This window comes from Charadrius vociferus, unplaced genomic scaffold (assembly GCF_000708025.1).
Source record: "Charadrius vociferus isolate BGI_N301 unplaced genomic scaffold, ASM70802v2 scaffold384, whole genome shotgun sequence".
In the NCBI taxonomy this organism is placed as follows: Eukaryota; Metazoa; Chordata; class Aves; order Charadriiformes; family Charadriidae; genus Charadrius; species Charadrius vociferus.
In genome coordinates this window covers 246,187-267,168 of record NW_009648234.1, presented here as the reverse complement: position 1 = coordinate 267,168, position 20,982 = coordinate 246,187, and the positions used below count along the sequence as shown (strand labels likewise).

General features: G+C 47.9%; 3 protein-coding genes across 3 annotated transcripts in view; all 3 read right to left on the bottom strand.

Moving 5' to 3' along the window:
- The window catches only part of R3HCC1 (R3H domain and coiled-coil containing 1), an 11,995-nt gene extending 10,550 nt beyond the window's left edge, over nucleotides 1-1,445 (bottom strand). The window contains exon 1 of the mRNA XM_009884147.1: nucleotides 1,393-1,445. Coding sequence (XP_009882449.1) covers nucleotides 1,393-1,445 — 53 coding nt within the window. The remainder of the gene's footprint in view (nucleotides 1-1,392) is intronic.
- A 4,224-nt stretch (nucleotides 1,446-5,669) lies between these two features.
- LOC104285648 (D(1) dopamine receptor-like) lies at nucleotides 5,670-7,028 on the bottom strand. The gene has a single exon (XM_009884116.1). The coding sequence runs from the start codon at nucleotides 7,026-7,028 to the stop codon at nucleotides 5,670-5,672; it is 1,359 nt and encodes a 452-aa protein (XP_009882418.1).
- Nucleotides 7,029-12,927: 5,899 nt separating this feature from the next.
- CHMP7 (charged multivesicular body protein 7) lies at nucleotides 12,928-19,874 on the bottom strand. The gene is made up of 9 exons (XM_009884115.1): nucleotides 19,615-19,874; nucleotides 18,015-18,200; nucleotides 17,157-17,290; nucleotides 16,703-16,751; nucleotides 16,262-16,381; nucleotides 15,849-15,947; nucleotides 14,843-14,903; nucleotides 14,069-14,230; nucleotides 12,928-13,227 (listed from the first exon to the last, which is right to left on the bottom strand). The coding sequence occupies exons 1-9, from the start codon at nucleotides 19,756-19,758 to the stop codon at nucleotides 13,163-13,165; spliced, it is 1,020 nt and encodes a 339-aa protein (XP_009882417.1). The 5' UTR covers nucleotides 19,759-19,874; the 3' UTR covers nucleotides 12,928-13,162.
- Between the last annotated feature and the right edge of the window lie 1,108 nt (nucleotides 19,875-20,982).

Sequence of the window (20,982 nt, the reverse complement as noted above, 5' to 3'; positions counted from 1 at the left end):
GCCGCCGCTCGCACACGGGGGAAAGTGGTTTTCCCCTACGCGGGTGGAGTGGGGAAAACGGGGGGGGCCCACGCGTGTGCAGCGCTGGGGATAGGGGCAGCGCCCCGGGGACCCTCCCCAAAGCCAGCCAGGGGAGGCGGGTGGGCACCGTGTGACCACCTACGGCACAGCCCCAAAGCACCAAATCCTGAAAAAAAACACCCCAAAAAAACCCCACAACTTAAAAACCTTCATGGATGCTGGACTCACCCTGGTCCGAGGAGGTGGCAGCTCACAGGAGCGGGTACCACCTAGAAGAGCTTTGAAGTTGGGACATCTCCTCACCCACTTTCCTTAGCGCCATTTCCCTATAATTCAACTTTTTTTTTTTTTTTCCCCTCCCCTCTATAACAGCTAGAAATAAACACTGATGCTTTTCCGTAATCCCACAGATTCCTCCAGCCAAAGTTTTTAGCCGTCTTGTCTTCTTTTTTAGGGAGACACTGGCACAAAGCAGTTAAAGCAGCCAGAAGTAGCCTCTGACACCGAGGGAGTTTGGGGATGACTAACGGGAGATTTGGGCCTGTTTCAGGAGCACCAGGTGAAGCCGATGAGACTCACAGGTGCTCGACATCTCCAAGTCTGCACCTTGTTTCACTTTCCTTCCTTAATGAGTTCACACATACATCCGGGGGGGGGGTTTTTTTTTGGGGGAATTTGCCCCGGGGTGACAGTTTCTGGCAGAGTGAGGGTCTCAAAAATTGCAACCGTTTCACAGAAGAGAGACAAGGACAGCAGCACATCGCCTGACTGCTTTCCCGGGGTGTAATCCGTCCCCCAGCAAGTGTCCCCGTTGCTCCTCAGCACGAGCAGAGCTGGTCACTGCGTGGCCCTGAGCTGCTGCCAGCTGAGAAATCACCGCTCTTCAGCATGGGAGCAAGGTCGATGAAAACGAACCGCACCATTTGCTGGTGTCAGGCTCACAAGGTAACTAATGACCCTCATTATTTCTCTTGTAGGAGCAGAAAAGAATCATGTCTGGTCTCCTTAACGTGCTCCACACACTGTGCGAGACGCACAGACAAGTCCAAGGCAGCAGAGGTGGTACATCGGAGCCATCCCCATGCTGATGGGAAGAGAGATTCTGTCCTTGCTTCCACAAAATCCTCCTGGGCAGGGTTAATCTCTCCTGCCTCTCCCCCCCTTAGCTGACTGATTGCTCCAAATTACCATATAGATTGAGAAAGCCAGGCCTGTGATTTCACAAGTCCTCTCAGCATCTGGAGACCCTCATCCAGTCTTCACCCCTGTCTGGAGCTGCTCTCCTTGGAGACCAACCCTGGCCTCCGCCTGATGAGAAAAGCAGCTAATGTTTTCAATTTGAAAGCAAAGTCAGGCAAGACAGCAACGTACGCCAGCCACATCCCGTTCCCCTCCCCTATCTCCCCTTTCTCTGCTAAATCCATTCCTCCTAAACCTGAAAAAAAAAATCACTTCACGCTCCTCCTGCAACCCAGGCGGGAAAGGAGCAGTGGGCACGACCTCTGCGTCCATCTGCTGCGACAACCGCACCAACCACCCGCACACAGTTAATTCCCAGCACCTTCCTGTCAGCCCCAGGCTGGCATATTAAAAACGTGCATCGATTTCATGATTGCACAGTGTAGGACATCGCCCTTTTCCCAGCCTTGCAGTGTCCTTTCTAACCCACATGGATAGGAGCCGGGCAGCCCAGTTTCCAGCCTGGCTTGGGGACGCGGAAGCCCCGTTGCCGTTTTTTCCTCTAGAGCCAGGCTGAGATGAATAGCCCTCAACGCAAGACCAGAGGCACAGGATTCCACAACAGGAGCTACCTCCACTGCAAACCAGAGTCAGGGCACGTGGTGGCCGTTGTCCTGCAGCCCTGGGAGGCAGCGGAGCCCCCCCCTTACACCGCCGCTGGCATTTACCTGCGAGCAGAGATGAACCACAGACCTTTCTCTCCACGGCACACTCTCCAGCAGCAGTTTTGGGCGATCTGCTGTATCTGGTGGTAACTGCGCTAAATGTCTCCGTGGTCCTTGCCGTTCATCATCACAGCAGGAACTACACGGGGGGGGGAAAAAAAGAAAAGAGGAAAAACCCTGCAGAGCTCGAAGGAGCTTACAGGCTATGGCCAGAGCCCACCAGTCCCCTGGGAGGATGGGAACACGCATGCTGTGGCTTGAGAGAAATGGGCTGTTTATCTACGCAGGGCTGGGGAGTGGAGGGGGAGGTACGAGAGTGGGCAAAGCACAGCAGTGCCTGGTGAGGCAGAGAGACCTGTCCAGAGCAGGGGCAGCTCAGAGCCCCCGCGCCAGGGTGGCCACCTCTGTCCCCAGCCGGGTGCCGTTAGGGTCCTCTGTCCCCAAACACATGCTACCCCAGGTTGGGAGCCGAGTCCTGGCCAGCCCCAACAGCTCACCTCCGAGTCGCAGCACGAGTCCCGTCAGCGCTGCCCCTTGCCTGAGCACTCAGGACGGGCTGCCAGCTGCTGCTGCCCCTTCTCTCTCAGGAGCAGCCTCCAATTTCCATTTAAATTGAGGTTTTAATGCTCCTTTTCCCCTAGTCCCTGTGTATCCAGGCTTAGTGACTGGCTTCAGACACTTGAGTTGTGCCTGATGGGTCCTGGATACCTCTCCCTGGTTAATGATCTCTCTTTTCACATAACCAGGTGCCCAATGAGATAACGTTGGGGCCCTGGCACCTCCACAGCCGAGGGACACTCAGAGCATTAAAGATGCCAGTTTGCTACCTTACTCCACAATCGAGCTTGCATTGAATTGGATTTAAGCTCCTATTTACTCATTTTATTCTTATCTAGACTGCCAACAGCTGCGCCCACCCCGACAGCCTGAAAAACCACCCGTCTTCACAACCTGCTGCTGCCCCCGGTTCACCCATGGCACAAACAGAGCTCCAGAAAGTGAACTGGTTTACCCGGGGTTACGGGGCAGGACCAGCACTAGCGCGAGTTCTGACTCACAGTCCCCGCTCCAGGATCAGCCCCGGGCAGGAATTCACTGCGCTCACCTCTGAAATACGGGCAGGGATGTAGCAGTACGCTGCACAAATTGAGGATGGTTGGAGGAGGATGCTTTGCGGTGGAACTGCAGAGAAGACCTGTGCAGGAAACCCACAGCAGGAAAAAAAGAAAAAAAAAAGAAACCCATAGTGGGGGGAAAAAAAAACCTAAACCCATTCTGAAGTGAGATAAACCAGGCGTATTTTTGCCGAAGCACTCCTGAGTTACACCATTTTGGAGCTGTTTCCCAGACTGCCCACGCAAGTGTCTGTAATGTACAGAGGCCTGTTCCATAACCTGGAAATTTTTGGTTGAGCTCATCGTCACCACCTCGTCTTTCTTGATGCCGATGCCAGGACGGCATCAGCCACGTGTGTGACCGGGCTGGGCACAAGTCACGGTTTGAGGTCCGGCCGGAGGGGCTGGCAGAGGACAGCCCCAGTGCTTTGGAACTGGGGACTGGCGCAGTGTTCCCCAACACAAGTTAAACGCAGACAAAAACTGCACAAAGAAAAAAAAAAAAGGATCCTATCACCCTCTCCATTGTCCTTCTTTTGCAGGTTCACTCTGCAACTCATCATAGAACAGTTATCATCATAGAATGTTATCACTGACAATAACAAATAACAGCAATACATTGAGCTACTTGCTTTTCTTCAATCTCTTTACGAACAGTCGTGGATTAAGCCCCAGAGCTTTGCCGCAAGCTGAGTATTGGTAAACTCCTCAAAACCAGGGAGGCCAGGACAGTACTGCTTTGAAAAAAAAAGCTGAGTATTCTGACTCCTTCTTGCCACCAAGCCAGGAGCCCCGCAGTAAAGCACAACCACGCTACACGTGCTACAACACCTGCTTTTAGTGTGGGAAATCATTATATATATATTGCAGCAAGGCTCCGATGAAATCAGGCACGTTGGGCCTCCTAGAAACACGCCAGAGGATCGTCCCCATCCCAGAACAACAACTCCTTCTTTAAGTTAGGCTCCACCATCCTCCCAGAGCTGAAAAGTCCTGAGACTGTCTCAGTTTTGACAACTAGCCACCGCTGCCGCACGGGGAGATGGTTATAAATGAAGTTGAGTCTCATCGGTGCTTCCCCAGAAAAATCCAAGCGTCAACCTTGGAGATACGGTGAGCTCTGCTCCCCTCCCACGCTGAGTATGCTGTAACTTGACTATAATTGGGCTCTATTTAATAATTACCGTTACTCTGTAATTATCACTTTCTGATTTTTCTCTTTGTTAGCATTTGCCGGGGAGGGGGAGAGGCTTTTCTGCTGTGCCAGAGAGCTAAAGATGTCTCAGATTCAAGACGACATGGATGTGCCGCTTGCTGCGGCGGTGTTTAACCAGGCACGGATCAAAACAGCTTTCTGAAGTCACTTGTGTCACAGTGAAATGCTGGGGGCTGTTCACTTGCTGTTTCTACCCCCGGCTAACAGACACAAGCTCCCATACAGCACAGGAGAGGCTAATTAAAGAGTACAGGTGAGCAGGGAGTGCTTCTTAAGAAGCCATTATTATTGAAATGAGACAGCAAGGCAGGCAGTGTGGAAGGATCCTTAATGAAATGGGGGAGGAAGGGAATTAGAGGGAGAACAAAGTAAAAGGGGGAAGAAACAGTCTAGGAAAAGGAGGGGGACCTGACTGATGACAGATGTGGCGGAGGCACAGAAACCAAAACAGCGATGTTCTTGCTTTAACGTCTGATTTTCTCCTCTACCCTCAGAGCCTGAAGGGCGCAGACACCCTCATTCCCAAAGGCTTCAAGCAAGTGGTCCAACGTCCTGGTGCTAAAACACAAATTCATGTTCATCCCAGACTGCCCTCACTGTGCACGTCCCAGCTCTTGCTCCGGGGGCCAGAGCAGACCTTTAACATGCCAAATCCTTCCCTGCAACACGCTCCAGACACGCTGCCACCAAGCGCAGCCTCAGGGCTCCAGGAAAGGTGGCTGCATACTTGTCCAGACTTGCAGGATAATTTGCCGGACTTTATCCTATCAAGGCCACTACCTCCTTCCTGCACAGCCCACCAGAAACATGGGGTCCCCCAGCTAAAGGCTGCTACGCAGCACAGCACCGTCCCACCAAGCACAAGGCAGCATTATCTAGTTCTGGCAGTGGCAGTTATCACCAAGTAAGTAGTTGCACTTGGCTCGTGCCCATTTAGCAGCCTTGGGCTGATGGCCTTTTGGCCACCGGCAGTGCCAAAAGCAGCCTCTCTCCTCCCCGCAAGCACAGCTGGGTTTTTACTTCATGGAGGACAGAGGAGAAGCTCAGCAGATCACACAAGTCTTTCCTTCAGCTGAGAAAGCAAAGCTGAATTCAAGCCCTTGCATTTTCATCTTTTGCAGAAAGCATTTTTCCATGGGTCAATTAGAGAGAGCAGCAACACAGATCTCTACTGCCCACCCGGGCTACATCTGAAACTGAGAGTCACAAAAAAAACCCCCACGTATCTGAATCCCTTGAGCCATCTGGAAAGTCACTCTGGCTATTCCACACCTAGCAATGCAAACTCCTGCCCAGACAGCGAGTACAATATCCATGTTATCCTCAAACTCCTCAGAAAACAGGCAACTGCAATAATGTCCCTGCTTCCATCTCTCCCTGAGACCATCCCACCACCCTCTTCCCAACCCCATCTCAATCGAAGGCATTGCTGGTGAAAGGTGTGATCTTCTCTAACGAGACAGCCATTTCACACTCCACCTGCATCACCGCAGGCAAGGCATCCGCAGGGCAGGTGTTGTGAGAGGGCTCGGAGACCTGAGAAACCTTGTCAAAGGACACCTCGTTGCTTTCCATCTGCAGAGCAGCATGGGGGAGAAGCTGGGCGTAGCTGAGGGTCACCACTTCCTTCTGATACGTGGTGTCATGGTGGTAGGAGACCAGCTCATTGCTGAAGTTCACCGTCTCCACTGCATTGCTGGGGCAAAGGCAGCCACAGCCCAAGATGGTTGCAAAAGCTCTCCGGAAGTCTGCGTTGAAGGCATAGATGATAGGATTGAGAGAAGAGTTGGCCCACCCAAACCAGACGAAGATGTTGAAGACAGTCTCACTGACACAAGGTAGCTCTCCTGGCTCACGTAGGTTAAGATTACAGAAGGGCACCATGCAGTTGAGCACGAAGAAGGGCAGCCAGCAGAAGACAAAGACGCCCATAATGATGGAGAGGGTCTTGAGGACCTTGGTCTCCTTCTTGAAGGAGGTCTTCAGGGAGGCCTCGTGAGGGCAGTCGCTGCTGTGGCAGTTTTGGGCATGTTCCACCGCCCTCTCCAGGGAGGAGATCCTGCGGATCTGCTGCTGGGCAATGCGGAAGATGCGGGTGTACGTCACAATCATGATGGCAACAGGGATGTAGAAGCTAATGAGAGAAGATGAGATGGCGTAAGTCCTGTTGAGGCTGGAATCACAGTTCTCCTCCTCAGTGACGTTAAAACCTAGCTCCTGTTGGCTAAAGAGCTCACGATCCTTGTGCCACTTCAGCTGCACAGGGATGAAGGAAATCAAGAGGGACAGTAACCAAGCCACTCCGATCATGATGAAAGCCACGCGCTGTGTCATCTTCCTCTCATAGCGGAAGGGACTGGAAATGGCCCAGTAACGGTCCATGCTGATGATGCACAAATTGAGGATGGAGGCTGTGGAGCACATGATATCGAAAGCCACCCAAACATCACAGAAAGCCCCAAAGGGCCAGAACCCCGCCACCTCGGTGGCAGCCTTCCAGGGCATCACCAGTACGGCCACAAAGAGGTCGGACACTGCCAAGGAGATCACGAAGAAATTGGTGACCTTAGAGCGCAGATGTCTGAACTTGACCACAGCCACACACACCAGGGTGTTGCCCAGGAGCGTGGAGAGGATGAGAAGGAAAAGTAAGGCAGCTGTCACCACACGGAAGGACAACTTGGAGTTGCCTTCCTCTGCCCAGCTCTTCCTACTGCTGGTGTCATTGATCACCTCCTGCCCATCTTCTGCGGAGGAATAAAAATCATCCATGGGTTCCCCTTTGTTCCAGTCCCTTGAGACGTTCCACAGACATTCAAGTGCCCATCAGCATCCAAGATCCCTTTTTACTGCTCCGCTGACATCTCGGAAGCACCAGCTGCAATCCTGCCAGCTCTCACACCCAGCCAGACGACCCAGCACAAGGAAAAGTGCTTGAAGCTCTCACTCCTTTCCAAATCTCCTGCTGACAGCCTGGCGTTTGTATATTTTCCCCCTCTTGCCTCCCACCCCACTTTTCTTTCTTTGCAGCCTGCCACTCACAAAGAGCCGGCGCTCACCTCCGGCACTCCAGCGAGCTGGGAGGGCTTTGCTGCAAGCCTTCCTCCCTCTCTCCTCTCTCAGAAGCTCTTCACCCGTTGTTGATCTGGTGCCTGCTACACAATCCCAGTCAATCCCTTCTGCACTGGCCAGGCTGGGACTTGCTGCCAGACGCAAGAGAGAATCGGACTCTCTCTACTCTTGCAGACAGACCTTCTCTGCTCAAAACCAGCTGCTCTGCTGTCTGCTCTTCCCTCTGGGTTTCACACTGGTGAGATCCTTCCCTGCCCACACACCAGGTCCCCTCCTCGGCAGGTCGGTCCCCTGCGAGCTGAGAAGAACGTGGTATTGGAAGCCCGCAGCTGACAGGGTAAGTTGCTTGGGAAATAGGTGATAGGATTGAAGGGGTAAAATAACAAACATTCAAGTGGCATTTGAGGGTCTTCAATGCAAATCAGGGTGGAAATTTAGCGTGCTTGATCTCTGAATAAAAGATGCCTAAATTCACTGCCAAGGCATTGAGCCACGGCTCAGATATATGACCCTAAACCAGTTACTCCCCCCTGTCTCAAGCTGCCCGGCTGCAACTGGTGCAAAACTGGCATTTACTTTCTACTGCAAAATTCCTTCAAGTCCATAGGCAAAACACACCCTGGGGGGGACGGGACGACACACCAATAAAAAGCAACACTTGTACAAATCTGAAAGCTTTTTCTTTCTGAAAGTATCAGACAAAGCACAGTTTTCAGACAGTCTTTCTTTCAGCAGCAGTTATGTGTAGGACCAAAGAGAATACTGAACATCACTTTGTAAGTTTTTTTTGTTATCCTGAATAAACATTGGTATTTTCAGCAAAGCTATATAAGAAAGCTTCTTTCTCAAGTTCATCATTCTTTCTTTAAATTAAATTCCTAACTAGTTCCACATTAGCTATCACCTCAGCAATCGACCGACAGCTGAAAACATCAATTGGAAAATCAAGATGTCTTTCCAGCACAGTACCAGCCCTGTCAGCAAACAGTGGTCACCCCCAAGAGGTCACCTCGCTATCCTTAACCACCCATTCCTCCGAGAGCACAAGAACAGCTCTTCCCTCTCGCTCCCGTGCTCTGTCACAAGGGCTGAGTAGAGCCGAACAGCCCCAGCCCGCTGCCTTGCCCACCGTGCCAGAGGTGGGGGCACAGCCCGGCAGTCTGCTGGGGCTGAAAGGCAGCAATCGCAGGCATCGTGGTGCTGCAGGAGTCGGGGAATGAGCAGCGATACCTCCCCTAAAACTCCTCCTGCCCCATAAAACTCTCACTCCAGACTGACAAGCAAATGGTACTGCAAGACTCTTCCCTACTGCGTTGAGGGGAGGAACCAGGAACCAGGTCGGACCTAAGGCACAGTTAAGCCTTGGACGCAAGAAGATCCCATCCATCACTTTGTAACTAAAGCCGCTCTCTGAGCAAAAGGGCTCCTCTGATCAAATAAATGTTAGAAAAATCCTTCAGGAGGCGAGTTTCCTCGAGAGCCAGATCTGTAACGGCTGCTTGAACGGGGACCTGCTTTTTAGAAATGCCTTGCTGGTCAACTGGCCAAGGTGGGAAAGAGCAGCAGAAGCTTTCCAAATCAAACTGAAAAAACAACCAGGCAGTTCAGCATTAATTCACTCATTACATTGAGAGTTGCTGCAGTGTATCACCATGACCTCTGCCTTTGCCTGTCACATACACCACTTCTGAAGAAAGCAGCAGCCAATCTATACAGACTCAGCTCAGCCGCACTGAGATTTAATTAACTTGACCCTGCAACCCAGGCTTTGCATAAGCCCAGACAGTGCAGGAACTGCCCAAGAACAACTTTCAAACAAGAGCGCAATTATACTCTTGAAGATACAGCACCAAGAAGCTTACTCCTAAAGCAAACAGCACGCTTGCTTTGTGACAGCTTAAAAAAAAAAACAACCAAAACTTGTTGCCAGCATGTCACAGCGTTTAGTTCTGAAGGCTTTGTTTAATTAAGCCTCATTAGTTCCACCGTCTGCAGCCTACTCCTGCCAAGTGCCTATGCCAGGAAGAGCAGCTAGATGGCACCAACAGCCACCTCATGGCTCAGCACGTCCACTTGGGCCTTTTGTGTCAAGCCAGCTCCCTTCCTCCTCACCAGAATTGGATCAGAGCGAAAGGAGGGCCATCTAATTGCCCAGACACCACAGGACCCTGGCAGTGCACTAACCCACGCGAGGATGCATACAGACCAACCGTCCTCTGCGCCCCAAAGGGCACTTTTCTCACCTTCCCTATACTGGGCACAAAGATTTTTCAAAATCTAAGTTGCAAGAGACAAACAATAGGGTGCTTTCACTGCTCTCCAAGAGAGCAGCGATGGCAGGCGATCTGTCACACAGCATTAAATCATGGCAGAGGCTCGGAGCGGGAGCTCACGGTACGCTTAGGTCGCACATGCCAAGCCAAAAGGCATTCCAGGAAATCATTCCTCGAGATATGAGGAAGCCTTCCTCCTCCTGAGGGGCTCAGAAACATCTAAGAAAGGCTCTTGCCCTTGCACACTGCTTCTACTGAAGCAGACGTTCAAAGCTGGGATAGCAGGGGGAAAATGGGATGGAAAGGGATCTAATACATTACCCAATTTCTGTGCATCTCATAATACACCTAATGAAGAAAGGACTGTTACCTCTGCTGTCGTAGGTAAATAAAATACAGTTACTCAAACAAAATACAGGCAGTTACTTATGTTCACAGGTTAACTCCTCCTGCCTGCTAGATGCAATCTTCTCGACAGAGAAAACTGTTCTGCCTCATTATATTGCTAAACAGTTGCTGCATTTCCTCGCATAAGCAGCTGCTATTTTTTCTGAGAATCAAGTTAAGTACTATTTTAAACAGCACTCAAATATGATAAGATTCCAGTTTGGTGGCAATTCAACTCTAGGTTTTTATATTTAATTTCCTCACCCAGCAAGAAGCTGCCCTCTATTTCCCTTCCCTGCTGTCTCACCAAAATATACTTAAAATTCTCTATTCAGCCATCTTGATTACATTCCCCACTTTGCATCAAAGGAAGAAAATTACAAGCCACTTCAAAAAAAGCAGCAGCTGCTTGGGTTTAACTCTTAAATGCCTCTTCCAGAATGGCTGTCTCAGTCAGATGCATTAGAGAATTACAGGAGAGCGTTTATTCCTACAGGAATCACTTTGCACTTTACTTCCAGAGAAGATACAAGTCCTGATAGCAGGGGAGAAATGAGGGGTAATCAGATCCTGTAAAGTAAGACCCAGCGATACTGGCTGTAGGCAAGACCTGAGCCTTCCCACAATTGCACTCCAGAGAGTGTAAGATAAGCACAGGAACAAGAAAAACTTCCTCCTCCCTGCCTGCCCCTGCAAAAACCCCACAGCAGCTCTCCAGGGATCAGCATGCCAGCTCACATCAAACCTCTTGCCAGAGGAAACAGGCTTGACTGCCTGCACACTTAAAGCTCACTTCAGGCATCTTAATATCAGGGGGAAGTAGGAGTCATTTGTTTTGAGTAGTTTATACACCAGGTTGCTCCATTTAGATTCATTGTCTTTAGACAGAGGGGAAAAAAACCAAACAAATCAGTATCAGTCTCCTTGGCTGCACTGCTTAATTACAATCAGAACAAGGAGCTGGACAAAAACTGCCCCAGAATAAGGCTTATATATTGTTTAGTACAATACCGAGGGGTCAATCAGAACTGGCTTCCTGGCACAGCAGTTTCCTCCATGGCCACGGCAAGGTGGCTTAAGCAAAGGACTGTGCTCTGTGTGAGCCTTGGAATTGCAGGTTTGCGAGATGCCCAATGATGAAAAAGAAGTGGAAAGATGAGACAAGCTGAAGGAAGGAAAAAGAAGCCAGCCTTTCCACGAGAATACTCATAAAACTAAGACTGTACAACCCAAAACCCAGCACAGGCTACTTGGCAAAAAGGGACAACTTTAACTTAATCATGGTAACTGTCGGGTTTTTTTTAAACACAGAGAAAAGATTCCGGGAAATCAAAGTTTGATACGGCAGTTATTCAGCTTGGTTTTTGACAAAGCAGCCCAGGAATCTGCCCCTTTTCTTTCAGCAGACAAAGTTTTATAGATGCAGAAGCAGAGCTGGAACATTACGAGTACAGCAGTGATCTGTGGCACAGGGAAAGAAAAAGAGGCACCACAAAGGACTCTGGTTCCATTCCTCCCCTCCCCTTTATTACACATAGGCAGAAAACACAGTGGTTTTTCTCCCATTTACTTACAAAGGAAAGGAATACAGAGCTTCAAGTCAATTCAAATAATTCCATGTGCAGCCTGGGTAAACTGCTAGCTGGCTACAGCACCCCTTCCCTGGCAGGAGTCTGCGCTCTTGGACAAAGTGATAAAGAAGCCAGAGCCAACGCAGCGCCCTAGAGACACCTGTAAGTTCTTCCCCCCACCCTCTGGGGCTAAAGCTGGGTCGTCAATAATTAAAAGGACATGGGAACTCCAGCCCTGGTTTACCGCTCACCCAAGCTGCCATCCACGTGGCTCGAGGAATGGAGCTTGGTACAGGAGGCAGCGTAGAAATGAATGGTGACAGGAGTACATTCCGAGTCAGGGAGAGACGCAGAGAGAGGAGGACTGGTTATACATCAACATGTAGCTAGTCGCTCCCCTGCCAGGCACAGGCTCTGTGTGCAGAAAAGCCCAGTTAATAGCACATTCCCCTCCTGAAAGGATTCATTTATTCACATTACGTATCAGGCTTTCTGCTCTTCCGTGTGCATACGCATAATAAAAAAGGGACCTGCAAAAGATGACGATGTCACTTCTGATGGGTAAAGACAGCCTCTAAAAACCATCTTCAGTTGCTGTGCTTTTTCTTTTTCCCCATTGGAAACATTCACAGGGTTCTGTTTTGGGCTTTCTGGTAACCCATAATCTTGTGGAACTGCAACATCGAGACTGAAGGCAAAGTCAAGGCTGTTATATGAAACCATCCTCTCAGAAAGGGAGAATGATGCGTCCCTTCTTCTCCCACCCCAAATCACTCAATACAAGAGCTCAAAGCAGATCACCCTGCAGTTCCAAGAAGTTTTGCAAACAGGGGAGATACAAAACTAGCAAACAGCTCAAATTTCAAGTAAGAGCAAGCAGAAAATTGTATTGTAGTGACTGCAAGCCTTCAGCACAACAGGCAGCGTGAGAAACTTCTTCATTTGAAATCTTTTGCAGGTCTCCCTTTTAAGGCCTTAGTGTCATTACAGAAAGAGGAATTATTTTTGTCTTGTGCTTGCAATTGCTGCCCCCTAGAGCAGCAACAAAATCTCCTACAATTTAACAGTTACAGTGTCTAGTTGTCCACGACCGTGCAAAATACAGACAGGGAGGGATAGAACTATCATAAGGTGTTTAAGCTTCTTGCAGATAACTTATGTCAAGGACAGTACCTATGTGCCAAGTGTTTTAAACAACCACACAAACAGCCAAATGTTGAGCAACTGCAATACTGCTGCAACTCAGATTCTCAACATCAGCCACAGCAAAGAAAGAAAAACGAGCACTGTTATGGACATAGAAGAGTTTATCTTCACTGGGCAGAATAGTGAATTGCATTCCCAGAAGGGAAGACCAGATGTCGCAGAGTGACTTGGGATCACAAGTCAGATTGAGACCAGTGCAGATGTTGGCACAGAGATGACAAACACCAGCTGGGGCCAGTCCAGAGTGGATTGTCATGGCAGGAGATCCTGTTGCTGAGCCAAGTGATATCCATGAAGAACAGGGGAGCTTTACCCCTCTCCCCAGAAGTTCTAGTCATTAGTTAAGGAACCTTAAGACAACTTCTCAAACTGCAGCAACAGGATACTTGTTGGGTCTTTAGAGATTCAGTCCCAGAGCTGTTTTGGGTTCAGAGGAAGCAGAGGGAGTCTTTTGTGCCAAATCTATAAAGAAAATCGCAACAGAAAGAGATCAGTTTTCATCAGTAAGAGGGACTAGATCAACATCATAACTAACAAACGCAACTTCAGAGTGCCTCGGTGCTTCAATATTCAACTGCATTCTCTTGGAAACCCACACTTCATGTTTGATATGGGATCCTGAGGGTTCCTCTGTTCTGAAACTTGAGAATATCAGCTGCCCAAATAGGAAAAACCTGTATCAACAGCCCTGCATAATTGTTCATTAACAGATTCCTGAAAGGAAAATGAAAGTCTGTTTACTCTGTTCAAGACAGGTGTAGGGCAAACTCAGCATGCAGTTCAAGCCCATAAGCTCTGGTCACTCACTGTTCCTAACCAAAGACTAGTTCAATATTAGTTTAAGCAGACATCATGCCTGTAACACATAAGACGTAGTAAGCATTGTAGGACAGAGAAGATGCTGCGTGCTTGGCAGCAACAGGCATGAAAATGCTGGTCATTATCACTGTTAACAGAACATACAAAAACCACTGCCTAGCTTTGTACAAGCTTTGTTAAACAGCAACAGAAAAAAAAAAAAAATTAGTCCAAGTGCTAGTTCCCTCACAGGGCTTTCAGCTTTCCCTGTACCCCATGGCAAAAAGCCCAGGCAGAATTTCTAGCAAAGAGGGCAGTTCTCTCAAGGCCGAGTCTGGTTGTGAGAGACGGTGCCGCTGAGCACCTGGCAGGGATACCAAGAGAGTTCACTTTAACCACCTAAGCGGACATGGGAAGGATGCTGGCTCAGACTTTAGTTCTGCTGGACACGTTTCATTTTGCAAGGCTGTCATACAGCCTGATAACAGGTAGCTAACACCCATACCTCCATCAGCAACAGAGAGCTTTTCCAATTCAGCTTCAAGCTCAGCATCAGAAATGGGTGGATTCGGCACCTTCTGGGGAGCGGGAGGCAGATCTACAGACTCCTTAGTCGAGTCCTGGAGAAGACTGTCCAGCTCCTTCTCAAGTTCCTCAGTGTCCATCTCTGCTGATTAAAAAAAACATTCAGTTCCAAGCAGAATTAAGTAGCATCTTCACAGCACAGACTGAAGTCCAAGTTTAACAGAGGTATTATTACTCCCATCCATCATTACTCATAATAAGGAACTCCCTGTGCTTCTTCTAAAGGTGAAAATCCAGTCCTGATCTCAGGGAGAAGCTATTCCTTTAGAAGCCTTTCTGCTGAGGCATCTAAGGGTAAGAAAACATTTCAGCAGAGACAAACAAGCTGCAGCAACACACAGGCCAGAGGAAAAAGATCATCACTTAAAAAACAAAGCGGCAGCCGCTCTAAAAATAGATTTAAATCAACATTACACAACTCTGAACTAAAATCCACCAGCGCTTAGAGACTGCAAGGATTCGGAGATGCGCAAATGCTGATTCCCCTGCAACCCATTGTCAGAGAAGAAAACTCCTTGTCAGTCCTCACTCCCTCTCAAGGCACCAGTAGCAACATCCTTGGTATTTCAGCAGGCGCTTATCCTCCTAGGAAGGAGGACCAGACACATGGGGAAGAAGCAGGGAAGGGATGACAGCATAGAGGGCCAGCAGTGGCAAGAGAAGATGAGCAAAAGATGAAAACCCCAAAACATACCTAGACCATTGATCCCCACTCCAGCCAGAGTCTGGGCTACTTCATCTTGAGTATCACAAAGCTGAGGAAAAATACACAGCATTTGATATAGAATATAAGCTAATCTTATGTCTTACTGTAGCCACCTATGTCAAAATTAGGAATAACAAAAAAAAAAGTAATTCCAAAGTTGACTTAAAGGCAGCAGGTACTAGGGCAAGAGACAGACTTCCAACACGACCGGCTTTTCAGTAGCAAAAGCAGTAGGATGGAATATTATTTAGTAAAGGCTACACAACCAAGTAGCACATTTCAGGATCAAACCTGAAACAATTTCACAGACAAAAAAAAAGATAAAAATCTCCCTAATTTTAGCTTTTCCACATAAGTAATGAGCTTATATTGCCGCTTAGGCTAACAAAATAAGGAAGCTGAAGACCAATACATCTCAGCTATGAAATTTTACAGGCAGCCCCTCAGCTCAGTAGCTGAAGTCACCATTCAAGTACACAGAGCTGAAGTTGCTAAAAAAGTAATCCTTTTCTGTTTTTCACACCAGCTTATGCAGACAGATTACTCTCTTCATTTCAATGCATTCAGAATAAGCTCATCTCCTTTCCCTTACTGAATTGCAGAAGATTATGGGTTAGGCAGTTTTAAGACCCCGTTTCTATGCACGTAGTTGCACTCCAGCTTCCAAAGATATGACTTGTATGTCTTTTTAATACATCTCGCTAAACGTTTTCTAGGAGAGTTGCGTGCTTGCACAATATTGCTAACCAAAAGAATACATGAAATACACAAATTTAATGTAAATTGTGATTACTAACCAGCAATAAATGCAAATATGTAAACCCAAACACAGTCTGAAGACCTCTGCTTGCTGTTCTAAAAAGATCAAGTCAGTTTGCTCTGGTGACAGAAACCAAACGGCACCAGAAGCCTCAGCATTAACAGCTGGGCAAGCTTGCTGTGTACATCTACACGCTACTTGCTTGTTTATTTAGATGCGCTCTTATTTCAGTACCTCCTGTATCTGATCCACCAGGTTCTCTGCCTTCTCCACAGTAACATCCTTCATAGACAGCTTCAGAGCTCCTACACCAGCCTGATAGGCATTAAATACCTTAAAAAAAAAAAAAAATAATGAAAGATGCACAACGCTAAGAACAAACAACGGGCAGTGTAAGCTTCTCTCAAGACCTGTGATCCAGGCAGGACCCCCAGGAAAACATTAGCATACAAGCAGAAAACGGAGCCACAAGCAGGTTTATTCAGAGCGATACCCCAACAGCAGATTTGCTGTTTCCTACAGCAGAGAATAAAGTCTCACCAGCCAGCTTACACCCCTCAGACGTGAGCTCTGACAAGCAGGTAAAGCAGCACAAATTAAAAGAGCGGGGCTAAAGTGAGAAGCACAAGACAAAATTAACACACTACCATCTGGTCAGTCTGGGAGGCATATATACGATCCAAGATCCCCTGCACTGCATCCAGCTTGGAATGAAGCTCTTCAATGCGCCTTTCTGTCCTTCGTTTGGATTTCAAACATCTCAGCGCCTGGAGACATGAGATACACAGACTTGGATCACAAACCAGGCAGCAGCCAAAGGAAGCGTAAAAAAAAAAAAAAGCAATCCCTGTGCAGCAACACACGCACAACAGCTGGTTTTAAGAGCTAGATATTTCCATTTCTCTTCATCACATCACTCTGGACAAATATATTCTTATCTTCACCTTAAGAGACCTTTGGCCTCAGAAACACAACTTAAACGCATCTAAGTTCAAGTACACAATGCCTAACCCTGGTCATTATCTGCAGTTCTGGACCAGCTCCCAGACACTTAACTTGCAGTTCTTCCCAAGTAGAACAGTACTTACCAATTGCTTTTTCCCAGCTCTACAAGCACTCCGGGCATCCTCTTTACACCTGTAGAGATGCAACAAGGAAAAGAAGCTTATTCCTTTGCAAGCAGTAGTTATTTCACAAACCAGCAACCATCCTCACTACCTTGCTCTAATCCAGAGGTGACCGAGTAACAATGCTCTTCGGATGCTACCGCTCTTAAGCCATTGTTCATTCTCAGAAATAGCCTTTGAACGCATTCCAAATCCTTGCAAAAACTTTCGACATCCACTCACTGCACGTTGTTTTCATGGGGATAAGGAACAAAGACTGGAAAACCTGCCCTACCACATGGCTGTGGTGACCATGTTTACCAAACAGGAAAGAATGACTTGCACTTTCAGAAAGCAGCTTCATTCTAACTATGTCACAGGAATACAAAGTTCTACAGCACACGGATGTTCTTCCCACCACCCTTCCCCAAATTACTTCTCTGCTTCCTGGGAAAGGGACTCCACCTTCTGTGACAGCAGCTGCTCGCTTTGCATCAACTGATATACTCCGATGTCCACATCATTCATTGGGGAGACTTTGGCATGAAGACCTCGGGCAAACTTCACTATCTAAAGAAAAAGAACCACACGCTTGAGCCACTTGTCTCCAGAATCTGTGCCTACACTAGAAATACTTTTACTCTGATGGAAGGAAAAGATGTTTTTAAGCCCCAGCTTAAGCCTTGTAACGGAATGATGAGGACACATCAGTCACCATATAATCTAATATTAAACTAGACAGGATCAAATAACATCAGTGTGAAAACAGAGTGCCTTAATGGAATGCCCTGAAGACTTAAAGTTGCCATACACTGTTCGGAGCACTAGGACAATGTCACACTTCTAAGTACTTCAGTACTGAACTGTACAGTGCAGAACGCTACAGGCAAACATGCCATCTTAGAGATGAGGGCGCCTCCATCTCTGTAGTTACTGACAGACAGGAAAACCGCTTCACAGAAAGCGAAACACAGATTCTAACGGCATGGAATGATTTCCATTTGGGTAGCTGGGAACAGTCAACCTGCGAGTAGACAACTACAGTATCTGCCAATTTTCTAGCTGTTAAATTACATAGATAATGTTACAAATGTTTGACAGAGGAAAATAAGAACCTGTCATGCAAGACTGAGTATTTAATCTCATCTATAACCAGGTTACGACGTTGGATTGCACAGAATTGACCTTTCCAATCAAAGAATGCCCATATTTAGCCAATACAGGATTATTTCCAGCCAGATGAAATGCAGGACAGGGATTATACCACCCAAAAGCAGTCACCTTTACCCTGTACCTTCTCTCCATTCTGTTCCAGGATTGTGACCCTCTTTTCCTTTTGCAGCTGGAGAAGCAACAAGTAGAACGTCCTTTCATCTGGACAAACACTGGCACATAGGGAACGCAGCTCTGAGAGGGCAACGACAGGGTGAGAAGAAAGTGCAGAGTTCTGATATAGGCGATAAACTTCCTCTGCCTTCTCCTGAAAGGAAGCAACAGAGCTGTCTATTAGTTTACGCAGCACTCTTCCTTCTCTCACAACTGCCAAGTCCACACCTGCTTCCTCCCACACACTGAAGGTGAAAAGTTAAACACATCACGTTTTGGGCCAGACTCATTTCAGAATGAGTTGCACATAACATTCAAAAGCAGTTACAATGCTTTAAATATATGACCATTAATGGCATGAAAAATAGTATAGTGTTCCATGAGAACCAAAGCTACACTATTCACATTCCCTGTGCAAATGCTATGGAACAACATAAGAACCGCACAGGCAGCAAGTGAGCCTCCTCTGCATTTCTTGAAATTCTTCCCCCTCCCCAAGGTTAAACCCAACAAAACCTTTTTTTTAATCCACGCTGTAATTCTACTCACTGAGACATTTTGCACCATTTTTACATGGGCAGAGAAAAAAGAAGAGTTTTCCCCATTTCAAGTGAGAGTTATGGTCCACTTAAGACTATCACAACAACTCTTTCCATCCACCCGCAGATTCCACATCAAGGCTCGTGGTTTTTCCAGGCACATTTTTGAAAGGTTTCTCTCCTCTCCCATGCACACACCCTCTGAAAGGACTGTGGAATACCCACTGCAGAGGGAAGACGCTGTCTGCTATCAGAGTAACTACAAGTAGAGGAACACATCTAAAGAGCTCTTGCATTTCTGCTTGTCCCCGTCATTTAGACAGCGCCTGCATGCAATAGCAGCAAATCTTGGTGCTAATTTTAACAGTCACTGAGTAAGACGGAGAGAGACCCCAGGTCTAGACTGTCAGCACTGCACTGTCCAAGCTAGACTGAGCAACAATGAGTTACATGAATTCACGATGCGATCCACAGGTCTACCACTAACGATGTGCCAAAGAAAAGGATCTTTGACAGGATCCAAGGGCAGTTCTGATCAGGTCTGAACAGGCAAGCTGAAAGCACACGCTCTGAAGTGAAAGCAGCCTTTAATAATGCACACGTGAGTTCAGCTCAATGATACATTGGACTGACAGCCAGCGACTTCTACGTCACCTGTTTCTCCCTATAACAGATGGCACTCAATCTGCAAGTTTCTCTCATATACTCCACTTGCATGAACTCAAACCTGAGATTTACAGCGGTCTCACAGCATACTACTTGCCTTCCTAGACAAGCAAGCAAGCCTGCCCCTCCTGTTTCTTCGAAGTCCGTGAAAAGTCATTATGTTAGTTTCAAGCAACATCTGTAGATATAAACTATTTCTTATTCCCCAGTTATTCCATCCATCTGTCTACGGTCTTTTAAACACCTATGGAGTACAAATGAAGGTCTATTCAATCCTTATCTTTCCTTGCTAGCACATAAAAGGACTCATGTTTTTTTTTCCTGGAGATGCATAATCTTGAGAAAGCACTCAACAACACTCACCTGAAGCAGTTCCACATAAATCAGAACTTCCTCTTCCTCAGGTATTTTACTGTCACCCAGCACACTGGACAGAGTCCACTTCAGGGGCTTCAGAATGAAGACTCCCACACCCCAGGAGATCCAGCTGCTGTCTACACTCGCCATGAAGTCTGACTCCCTCTGCAGCTTGCCACGTCTAGAGAGAAGATATGCATGCAGAACTGAATGTGGTCAGTCTAAACCCTTCCACTGGCAGCAAGCAAGAGTGTCAGCATAGAGAATTATTAACTGAAACATTGCTTTACACTTTGTACTTTCACAGACCTCGTGGTGTTTTCTAACTAAAAGTTAGTTTCTAGCTAGTTCAATGTGTTACCACTGCCTATGAAAGTGCACAGACATCTCCACTCCTCCCAGGGTTCCTCTGGACACAAGGGTCATTTGTTTATTATTTTTTCAGTTTGGCAAGTTTCTCCCAGTTTTCTGACTGGAAACTGATGAGGCATCCAACAAGGAAATTGATGTGGAGCATCAGGTTTTAGAGGGGGCGCTTGCATGTTTCAGGATGCTTCATTTGCATGCTAAATTGCAAACATAGCTTTTCTCAGATCCAGAGATTTTATTTTTCATATTACAGACACACACTCAGCTAGCTCCTGCTGTTCTTGAATCTTTTCAGGATATCAGTCCCAGGTTCTAGTTTCACAACACAAACCACCTGGTTGCAAATACAAGCGCACCACATCCCCACGTGCCCATACACCACCACATACCATTCCCAGCTGGGTCACCACAACAACCGTTTCAGGAAACAAAACCCAATTTAACACAAAGCTCGTCCTCCACCCACAAGCTCTCCCAGCGCAGTATTCCCTAGGGATGCCCTGCACTCCCCGCTGCCCTCCCACACCTCCTGTGAGCCCCAGGGTGAGCTCCTCTGACTCCTCGTCCATGCTTTACCTTGCACAGGGCTCCCAAATTCCCCCACACAACATAACCCCACACTCCCTTGGACCTCTCTGCACTCTCCTCTCCTTCACAAGCCCTGCCACAGCAACTAAAACCCCCTCACACTCTCCCAGCACTTAGCACAGGCAGGCACAACCACCCCTCCAAGAAGAGCACCAAGCCTTCCCTTATGTCCCACTCCATTTGTCCAGCACCCTGCAGCTCTCTCCCCACCACGCACACAGCGGGCACAGAACCATAGAATGGTTGGGGTTGAAAGGGACCTTAAAGATCATCTTGTTCCACCCCCCTGCCCTGGGCAGGAACACCTCCCCCCCCAGCCCAGGATGCTCCAAGCCCCGTCCAACCTGGCCTTGAACACCTCCAGGGATGGGGCAGCCAGAGCTTCTCGGGGCAACCTGCCCCAGGGGATCACTACCA